At 40.0% G+C, this 11,103-nt stretch overlaps 2 protein-coding genes across 4 annotated transcripts in view; one reads left to right on the forward strand and one right to left on the reverse strand.

The window, feature by feature from the left end:
- Window positions 1-1,546, reverse strand: part of LOC112452166 (calmodulin-like) — a 55,043-nt gene extending 53,497 nt beyond the window's left edge. Inside the window, exon 1 of one of the 2 annotated variants that reach the window (XM_025012255.1) lies at window positions 528-1,546. In XM_025012255.1, the coding sequence (XP_024868023.1) occupies window positions 528-530 (3 nt within the window). In that variant the 5' untranslated portion in view covers window positions 531-1,546. Of the gene's footprint in view, window positions 1-233; window positions 334-527 lie in introns of those variants that run through there. The other variant, XM_025012253.1, reaches the window with a different exon arrangement.
- A 6,327-nt stretch (window positions 1,547-7,873) lies between these two features.
- Window positions 7,874-11,103, forward strand: part of LOC112452163 — a 4,667-nt gene continuing 1,437 nt past the window's right edge. For both annotated transcript variants that reach the window (XM_025012246.1, XM_025012247.1), the window contains exons 1-6: window positions 7,874-9,744; window positions 9,821-9,882; window positions 9,962-10,151; window positions 10,213-10,379; window positions 10,469-10,818; window positions 10,901-11,013. In XM_025012246.1, the coding sequence (XP_024868014.1) occupies window positions 8,231-9,744; window positions 9,821-9,882; window positions 9,962-10,151; window positions 10,213-10,379; window positions 10,469-10,818; window positions 10,901-11,013 (2,396 nt within the window). In that variant the 5' untranslated portion in view covers window positions 7,874-8,230. The remainder of the gene's footprint in view (window positions 9,745-9,820; window positions 9,883-9,961; window positions 10,152-10,212; window positions 10,380-10,468; window positions 10,819-10,900; window positions 11,014-11,103) is intronic.

Genomic DNA, 11,103 nt, shown 5'->3' on the forward strand with positions numbered 1-11,103 from the left:
CACACACACACACACACACACACACACACACACACACACACACACACGAGAACCAAAACTCGGGAGGATATCCAAGCGTCGTCCAGTCGCGATTCAAGGGGTATTCTACTTCTTAATTGTATTAGAAATTTAGCTCACGTTCCCTCGCGGATGAAACTGACATGGATGAAACTTAACTTCAAAATCAATTTTGCGCGTCAATCAGAAATAGGAATCATGTCGATATCTTGTACCTTCCTCGCAGTAACGGCGAACATCGTTACCCTGAAACTTCCCGGAGGCGGAAGGCCTACAATCGCGACGAGTGCCGTGCGACAACTGCGAACTAACTGCATTCAAAGCAAAGTCGAAGCACTGCATATGTCCTCCTACGTCGAGAAAGCGGGAAACTGAACGGGGGCCGAGTCAGTGGCCGCACGGACATTCTCGGTATGTGTCGATGAGAGAAAGAGGGAGAGAGGGACGAAGAGAGGGAGAGAAAGAGACAGAGACAGACACAGAGAGAGGAATGAGAGAGCAAAACTCACCATCAGCAACTTGACCTTGTTAACCAAAGGGGACGTTGTAAGGAACTTGTTGACGGCCGTCAATATTTTCCCTTCCAACGTGGCAGCGCCTTCGGCGTCTTGTCCTCGCGAGCATCCGGGCCCGATGTCCGCCCCCTCGCCGGGACTGGGCAACAACTCCCGGCAGTCGCCCGGCCCGAGATCCCTCTTCTTCAGCTCTTCCCGCGGGCCCTCGTGGCTCTGCTCTTCTCCTGTGCACCGCCGCACCCTCAACGATCGCGCTTGGCACGTGTCGGCATCAGAACCGGCGACCGGCTGGCCCGGGGGCGATTCCCCTTAGGGCATCCAGCGGCTTCGTCCCGTCTCGTTCTTGGATGGAGAACACCGTTTCCAGAAACTCGCTGAGTTTTAAGCCGGCTAATCCACCGACCTTTGTGTCCAGCGGAAACTTTACCGACCTCTCTGGATGACGCACCTGCGTGTATTCTCGCGGTACCAAACAAAGCGAGGCTGGTATCAGCGTTAATCGGTTATTTGTACTAATGGCGGATTAACCGGCACCGGCACGCCAAAGAAATTGCGCGTCGCTCTCGGATAATTGTAAAATTCGGCACGCTGATACGCGTGATGCGCAATGATGAAACTTTTACGAACAATTTTCTCCCGTTTTTTTTCTTTATCCTCGGATATTCGTTGTCGGAGAAATCACGGTGTCATATTTTTGGACCATGAATTGCTGATGGACTTCGACACAGAATGACGATAGTGCCGTGCACGCGACGTTGGCCGCGAGCTTTCGGGTGTTTGTCACTCCTAGATGTCCCGACAGTGGCGCGTTCTCGACGTGGACTGAAGTCCGGAACGGTCCAACGGATGCTGCGACTCGCTCCAGAGGCCGAAGAACGCGCGAGCGCGCGAGAGGAACGCGGCGTGCGAGATATGGAAGGGGGAGGAAGAGGGAGCGATGGAGAGAGAGAGGGTGGCGGTAGCGAGACGCGAGAGGGAGGATTCTCTCGTGGAAAATGGAGGAACGAGATCTTCTATCTCTCTCCCCCTTTCTCCATCTCTCTTTCTCCATCTACCTTTCTATATCTTTATCTCCGTCTCTGTTCGATGACGAAGGGGCGCAGGAGGGTCGTAGGGGCTCTCTCGGTGGTTCGGAGGTTCGGAGTTTCGACGCCACTAGTTGCTGGTAAACCTCGCAGATTTTCGCGCCTGATGCGACGCCAGCCACTCCGACGTTCCCTATTTTCACTCCCTCTCTATTTTTTTCTCTCCGTCTCCCCCTCTAGTTCGAGATATCCGATGGGTTTACACGAGTTACAGGTTGGCCGGGTCGATGTTTTTGTAGATGTTATCGGGGAATTGATACCCTCATGAATCTGACATGATACAGAAAAACGGCATCGTTCAGATAGTGTATCGCCGGTGGTATTCCTGTGGGAAAACGAAGAGCATTAGAACGAATTTGATTTATTTGTATTGCCACGTGATCCCGCATTTGATTTTCAAACGGATAATAAACTCGACGGTTACGACGATGTATTGGTACGTGCAATTATTGATTAAATTCGACCGAACGGAGTCCGCGGTTTTTCGTTTATACGCAAAAGATGCGAAGCACGAGGAATCGTGAAATCGAGATTCAAATTGAAAGACTTCGCGGAGCTGTTACGTGGGCAATATGTACTTTATGCATATAGAAATAATCCATCAGCCGGAAGAATTTTTATTCGCGAGCGAATACGTGTAGAGGTATACGTGGACGGGATCATTTTGCCAAACACGTCTAGAATTGGCGTTCCCGGTACATCACCGATCGATTGTTAGTTCTGCTATTCCGGAAAAAGGGACAGTTGAATACATGTATGTACCTGTGCCTTTTTCTCGAATTGATCCGCCCTGCGCGCTCTCTCCCTGTTAAAGTCCTTTATCCCATTTGCCTCAAAAACGCTCGGCGCGATTTGTCAACATTCTCTTTTAAGCACGATGATCCCCTGTAAGCCGAACATCACCGGTGAATTCGGGGGATGAAGAATTTCGGGCAAGTAATGGCGACCGGCCGAAATCGAGCGTTATCGAACCGTCATTAACGCACTTCTACAGAAATCAACTTCCTTAGGCAGACTCGAGGATATTACCTTCGTTAGCGTCCAGCTATACCGGGTGAACCGAACAGTTAACTCAAGGTCGGCTGCAAGAAAACGTTAATGGAACGGATTGAGAAGTGAAACTGATGGCGGAACTGGAGTTCGCGGCGGTCCACGGGACGTCATGTAAATTATTATTTGCGCGATAAACGGAGATTTAGTACGGCGGATCTATGTACTTTCGGCCGAGTTGCCGTAATCTTCCAAGTGTCTTTAAAGGCTTTTGTGGAGAATATTTCTTTGTTTCCATCGCCGCGTCCTGTCCATATTTACCGCAATGCTCACGTGGGCGGCCGTCATTATCCGTATTGGCATTGTTTTCTGACACGCGGGCCGCTTTTATCAACGGCGTCGCGGCTATATCGGCACCGCGCACGTTCCACGTTCCGTTTCTTTCGCGAAACCCCGCGCCCGCGTTAAATCACGTTTAATGTCAAGAATGGCTCAGCTCTCGACCAGCTCTTCAACAATGGCCGGGCGACCTTCCTCGCCGGGCTCGCACAAAGGAGGCGCGCTTCCTTCACGGATTCATCGCGAAAAATCACGGCGTTCTAACGATCAGCTAATTCGCGCTCGTCGCGCCATGCGGTTCTTGCAAATCTCCTGCCGCTAACGGCACTCTGCTGATTAGCCTTATCTAAATAATTCTCTCTAAAAAAAAAGTGCAACTCGGCAAGCCACAATACAGAGACAATCTCCCGCAATAAAGGAAAGAATATATTTTTTAATTATATAGTCACATAGTTTTCAAGAAGAATGATTTTGAATTACTGTTGATTAATAAAATAATTTTGAGATAATTATCACAAAGCGCATTGATACCGTTATTAAAAACTTGCAGTTAATTATTGGAAAATCAATATCCTCTGATTAGCGAGCAATGTCTAATCAAGGAAATGCGCACTCTATTTTCGCGTCGAACATTTTCTCCGAAAAGTACGCATAGAGAAAATGCACTCCAAACTTTTTACTTGCGTTTCCTTTTCTGAGAAATCACTTCTCAGATATCCTCCGCGTAATCATCGGCTCGTTATCTCCATTATGCCGAGCTTTGTGTTATAAGTTTTATAGACAAGCAAGAAGAGAACTGAAGGAGGTCATAAATCAGTAGAAAAGCTCCGTGTTGCCTTTCAATGCAACGCCGATATATCCTGCTACATTCTTGCGCGACACACCGCGTGACGCGCATTCTCTCATTCCGTATGGTTCGCGCAAGCTGCCTCGGATTTCATTAACACAATCCCAGCTAAACTTAATTGTCGTAATTCCCAGGGCTTTTATATTTAATATCGCGCTAAAAGGATTAACCTACGCTTAATAACCGACAAATGCTGCCGCGTGCCGCGGCGCGATGCGATCAATTTCGAATTTAAGCATAGAACGGACGCGACTCGGTTAAAATGGAGCTCGATCGGTGCATTCTGTCGCGGCTATTCATTGAAATACGACCGTCGAAATTGGATAACCACCGCCCGTCGATTTACCCTTTTCACGCTCTTTGATGAAAACGCCCTTAGCGGCGGCTAACGAATATCAGAGTTGCAATGTTGCAACGCGCGGTTCATTACGCTTTAAGCTCGTGGTATGTACGCGATTCGCGTACAAACCGTCGCGTTTTTTGCGAAAAAACGCTTCGGTGAAGCGCCGTAGATTTAAAATTCTTTTTTGGAAATTGATTTACGAGGCCGCGGCGCGAATATAATCTACTCGAATTATAGGACATTCCAGATTTTCTTTCTACCGCGGGCCGGCCGAAATTCAATCTTCGTGGTTCGGTGGTCTAGATAATTTTCAGCGCGGCGCGTTACAAGGATGCACGGCGCAAAATATCGCGGGATCAGGGTCATACGCTTAATCGTGGATACGCTATAATCTCCTGTTGCGGTTACACGCGCACATCATGAGCATTATACTGCGAGAGTACATAATGTGTGGCGGGAAACGCGAATAGATAATCCAATCTGAGGTCTGCTTTGTGCGAATAATACGATAGATGGGATCCTGATTGAGTTTCGTTCTCGTTTGACGGGTATTTCGGGCGGCTTCCGAATTAGAATTATCGCTGGCGCATTGGTATCTGTATCGGGTCAGAAAAGTTCTGAATGGGCTTCTACAAATGACGTTCGCCGAGCACAACTATCATGCGAGTTTGCATCGGCTGCAGGGATGGCAGTTCCAAGTATCTATAAAACATATAATTCGTAAATACAACGAAAGAAATTTCATATATTTTTAAAAATATATGATATATAGTGTAGTAAATTATACAGCATAATATATTAACGAATTAAAGGATATTTATTTATTTATGACGGAAAGTTGAAGTTACTTCTCGAATTAATATTTCTGTAAAAAGCAACTCTCTTTGAAGCGGAAGAAATTATATGATATTCTGAGAAATGAGAAATGAGATGTCTTTGAAATATTACGTCAAAACATAAATATCCTCATTTTTTAATTAAAAAATACAGATGAAAAATGAGCTTTAGTTGTAGCTATTCTTATATTCATATCTGATACATATATTTTTATCATTTCTATTGTTCTTATTGTTCTTATTTGCATTTTGCTCTAATTTTTCCTGAATGTTTATTGCATTATCGTGCGTACGTAGGTGTAAATGTCATGAGTCTGTAGGTAGTATATTGTGCTCGGATCCATGGGAAGGGTTGCCACCTCTCCGGGTTTTGACCCAGAAATTCTAGGTTTTGATGGCTTATATCTGGGTTCCAGGTTTGGTCATTATTTCTCCGGATTTCGTGAAATATAAACCACCTCATCTAATTTTTAATAAAAAATTAAAAATAAATTTGGCCAATTTCCTGAGTAAATGGCGTTGGAAAAAAACTGAAGAGGATGAAATTGGGATAAATTCCGTTCCAAACTCGACGTGTACCTTACAATTTAATGGTTGCGTTCAGTAGAGAAAGTAGCTCACAATCGCTTAGCGACTGTTGTTTGTGACTAAAGTATTCTTTTAGATTCTTGATTCAGAAAAATATAACAATTAGAAGCGTTTAATTTAATGATTATCGTTTAATCATTATTTGTATAATTTATATATTTTTGGTGTATTAATTGTTAAAATTTTATTTTATTTCCTGATTATTTAGTCATTTCTTATCTTCTAATATTTTTGACTTTCTTTTGACAATTTTTAATAAAACACTTGATACATATTAACTTGTTTTTTTGTCTTCTGGGTCAAAATGATAGTTTAAGTGGCAACCCTATCCATGAATTTGCTGAGCTCAAATTACTGTACGGATCAGTCATCGCTGTGGGAAAAAATAGTTTCTTTTTTTTAATAAAATATTTTACAGTAAAATTATAGAATATAGCACTATAGCTAGTAGTAGAAGCAGGTCATTTTGGAAGATTTATACACAATTACGCCAGTACTAATGCTAATACGTGGAAAAAAGCACCCTTCATAAATAATTTTATTCAAAATGGCATTCTTAAACATAAAAATATATGAAAATAAATTTGACGCTCTATGGCCCATGCAGTTTCATAAACTAGTCCTATTACTACGTTTACGCGAGCGTTACTTCTGCAGTAACTTACGATAATTCCTTCGCGTAAACAGGATTTTCTTTCGCGTAAACGGGATTTTGTAGTAACTTACGATAATTTACTCCACGTAAACATGTGAATTATCGTAAGTTACTACAAAAAGTAACGCTTGCGTAAACGTAGTATATAACGCCATGTAACTTTGAAGTTACACATTTGTAAGTCTTATTTCATTTTCTTACCATAACTTTGTGACTTCCAAGTTACAAACCACAAGTTTTTTTAATAATAAAAAGTTTAAAAAGTGTAATAAATTAATTGTTAGTTTTATCCAAATTTAAGGTTAAAGTTTGCTAGTTTTGTTATACAAGTGTTTTTAGACATGAAAAATTGAGTTATAGAGGGTTAAATAAATATTTGTATTAAAGTATAATAATATTAATAATAATAATAAAATTAATAAAAGAAAATACCAGTGCGCAAGGAGAGAAAGTCAAGTCCGTGAGAGAAAGCCAGAAAACACAGAAAGCAGTACAGTAGCACCCTCTAGCGCAACGAATTTAATCTAAAGTGGCTCCGTTAGCTTCTTATGGTAAAAGCAATGATATCAATCGATAAACTATTTTGGGTTGTCTCACGGTTCGTGATTTTAGGAGATTTGATTAGAATTCTTTGGAATTTCAATTAATATATGAGCCCTTATCTAATTATATTCTTGTAAGGGCTCAGACACAATGAGAAAAATAAGGAATAAGGGAATGTCGCATCTCACTTCAGTACACGTAACCCTTTATTATCTTTCTCATTGTGTCTGAGTCCTAATACTTCAATTTTTGAGAGTTCAAGCTTGCACAGTTTGTCAGATACTTGCCGAAGGTTAGAAAGTTTCCTAATGTTATTGCTAAAGTCGCTGGCAATTTTATCGCACATCGTTAATTGCCTACATTACTGTAATTATCGTCACTAATTGCAGACATCACAGAGGCTTCTCTCTGTTTATGCTAGTCGCCGCATATACAACATGGCGGAGTAATTTTCAAACATTTTTTTTAAAGGCTTAGACACAATGAGAAAAATAAGGAATAAGATAAATGAATACGGAAGAAGGCATGTTGCATCTCACTTTAATGTACGTGTACTGAAGTGAGATGCGACATGCGACATTCCCTTATTCCTTAGCTTATTCCTTTATCTTATTCTTTATTTTTATCTCATTGTGTCTGATGAGCCCTAAACGAACGCTCGCATATGGATCGAACATATATGACGTTTCAACCAATCAGAGAAACTTGAAGAATCAGCTGATTTCATTCATGAATCACGTATGATGCAGATACATGTCAATGTAAAATACGTTACATGTTATAAATATTTTATAATATTTTATCATATGGTATAAATGTTTAATAAATAATTTAATATATAATTATCTATTAATATTACAATATACTATATATGATTACTACATATTTTTTATAGTAATATATTTTACATCCGTTTTACTCGTAAAATATAAAAAATTATTTGTATAAAAGCTGCGCCGACACCGTTAACGACATCGACGACTGTCGGTAAGCGTGTACAGAATTGGGCTCCAGCAACAGAAAACACCTCCTAGAGATTACCGATTCTGTTTATATACAGTTGGCAGCAATAGTTTAAACTCCGGTTTACCGTTTAACGGACTGCTGGCGGTTTGAAAGTTGAACGTGTTTATTTCACGAACGTGCGTGAACGTGATTATGGTCACTATTCCACAATAATGTTGCATTTATTCGACAGAAATCGAGAGAATATTTTACCGGAGTGCCATAGAACGTGCACGAGCGATATAATAAATGTGAATGTGCAACTCAAATCCCATTGACCTTTCCTTTAATCCTTCCTTCCATGTGCTCGATAATCGTGTTTATTTCCCTTCTTCCCTCTGTGCGTTTGTTTACTAAAGATCCATAGCCGTGGAAAATTTTGAGACCTCCAAATCGGACCGCATTCGTGGCGAGGTAGCAAAAGAGACGTTAGAGTGAAATAAGAAAATTAAAAGAGATTGTGACAATGACGTCTAATTGGTACGCGACGGACTCGGTGTGCGATTCGCAAAACTTTAATTTGCGATTCTCCGCGGGTTCCAGTATCGAAGACTCTTCACCGCAACGTTTTGTCACAAACGGGACGACGGAAGACGACATTATTGTGATTAGTGATTCCAGTTGCAGCTCATCCCCTGTGCCCACTGCCAAAATGCGTATGCCGAGATGCAGATACGATTCAACGTCTAATGTTCTTAATGTTAGAAATAAGGAATACCAGAAGCTACATTTCTTGGAGATTTCTTCTTCTTCGGAGAGCGAAAAGGAAAGGGAGTCTGATTCATCGTGGAAGCGATCTGACAATAAATTTTCAAAGAAGAAACCTATAAATAGAACTGTTGTGCTTAATGAGACACCTACTGAGGCGTCGTTAACTTCTAACGATACCTTATTAACTTCTGACAGTGCCTCGACCAATGACAAAACTGCTATCAACAGCAATATAATAAAATATTACAGAGATCAGGTAGATAAATCTAAAAGATACATTAATGATAGAAGTCCTATGTTGATTACAGAGCAAGAGAAAAATTTGAAACTAAGAGAAAAATACAATACAGAACAGACAAATGGAATAATTAAATCAAGTGGTGCCACGTACTACAGTGACAGTCCTAATGTTCTCAATAAACATCCAACTTTCAATACTCCGAAGCAAGATGGTACAGGAAAAGTTAGACTTACAAAGAAAGACACTCACAAAATTTTGAAGAATATTAAGTATACGCAAGTTGTATATGATTCTCCCAGAGAGAAGAAAGAAGATAAGGTAGTCATTAATGAGAGCACAGATATAGATGAAGATATAATGCATCCAGCTATATCACCCAGTTATAATAGAAAAATACAGCCTCCCAGCGATAGCCCTGACGTTATCGACAGCAGTCTTAAGAAAGATAATTTACAAGTGGATTTGTTTGAATCGCCCAAGCCGCACACGGACGTATCGAGGGTAACGGATTCTTACAGGCCTTTGTCTGAAAAGAGAAAGGAGCAGGTCTTGGAATGGCTTCTGAAGACAGATGCATCTGATTCTCAGAGCGATAGCTCTTTGAATACTGTACCCCCAAGTAATAGAAACAGTAATTCTGGTAACAGCAGCCTGGAAAGATTGGAACAGAACTATGAGACTCCGAATAACAGAGAGAGAATCAACAAAATACGAACTTACGAGAAGCGAAAGACAATTGTAAACTCTGACAGAACCGTTAATTCATTCTTCACGGGTCGAACTACGCTGGATGAATATTTTAAAAAATCCAAGAATAATTCTAAATTCTGTACGCCAGATAATAAACCGAAGCTTTTACCAAAAGTACAAACAAATGCATTTAAAACTAAGGATGAAGTGGACTGCGCGGGTATTTTGGATAAACTGTATGGTACAGCATGGAGAGATAAAGCTAACGTGTTATTTCCAACAACTGAACCACGGAAGACGTCTGCTCAAACAGTGAATAGAACGGTCCAAACGGAACGGTAATTTATATATATTTTTGTTGTATTATTTTATATTTTAATAAAAACATGTCTAATAAATTATATTTTATTACAGGAAACCTGTATCAACGAATCAATATCGTGCGGTAGATTTGGAGTCAAATAAGTCTGACCAAGGTAAAGAATTTTCTCATATTTTATTGAAGTTTGATTTGTGTTAATACAATTTCCTTTAAAAGCACGAATTTTGTTTTAGTTGGAAACAATATTAGACCAAATCAAAGAAGAAACATCCAAGGAAAACAAAAGAAAATAGATAGTTTTATCGACGATAAATCATTATCAGGAAGTGATAGTGAAAGTGTATATCACACTGCATTAACAAATGCTACAACTGTTACAAGTCATTCAACCAAATCCGTGCCAGTGCCAGCATCAATTAAACGGTACTATAAAATTGTTATTTATTTCAATGGAGTACTGAATTTAATTAAATGTTTCATATAGTCTTCAGACACTGTGTGATACGGATTCTGATGATGAAGATGATCAATCTAGCAGTGAGCCTAAGAATTTGCAAGGACGAAAATTATCATTTAGCGACGACGAAAGTTCTAGCACGAGCGAATTTGAACCTGGAGATTATGTACCACCAAAATACGTCCGTAATAAAGGTAAGGAACGCATGATAAAGTTTGTTTAAATAAAAATAAATTGGAATATTACTAATGGAGCATTCAATAATATAATGTTTAATTTTCAGAAGTTACTAAAAGACCAATATTATCCAAAGCACCTAAATTTGAATCAACTACGACTAAGTCTATGGAATGCAAAACCTTTCTGGCATCTTTGTCAAATACAGTTCCAATGAGTCAGGCTCATCCAAACGCAAAGAAATATAGATTGGATTATAAAAATAATAAGGAGGAATTGTGTAAAAAATTATACGAACTGTACAACGAGAAAGTATTTGACAATAAGTTACCTCGAGATACACCTATTGAATGGAACGTTCGTATGAGAGGGACTGCTGGATATTGTTACAACAAAAAATTTGTAAAAAGTCTTACGAGTATCATTAAATCTTCGAGAATTGTGTTAGCAACAAAAGTACGTAAAGTCTTTATTTCTTTTTCTTATTATTATACATGTATAAATATATAACCAATCATAGCTGAAATTATTTTTGTAGATTGTGGATACGCCAGATAGACTAAGGGATACTTTGATTCATGAAATGTGCCACGCTGCATCGTGGATAATAGATGATATCTCGGATGGTCATGGAGTTTTTTGGACAAGATGGTACGATGCAATATTTTATAATTATCGAGCAGCCCAATTGTGTTATTAAGCAATGAATTTTAAAATAAAATAGCTTGAAAATTCTACGCA

This window comes from Temnothorax curvispinosus, unplaced genomic scaffold, assembly GCF_003070985.1.
Source record: "Temnothorax curvispinosus isolate PA1 unplaced genomic scaffold, ASM307098v1 QBEX01002996.1, whole genome shotgun sequence".
NCBI lineage: Eukaryota > Metazoa > Arthropoda > Insecta > Hymenoptera > Formicidae > Temnothorax > Temnothorax curvispinosus.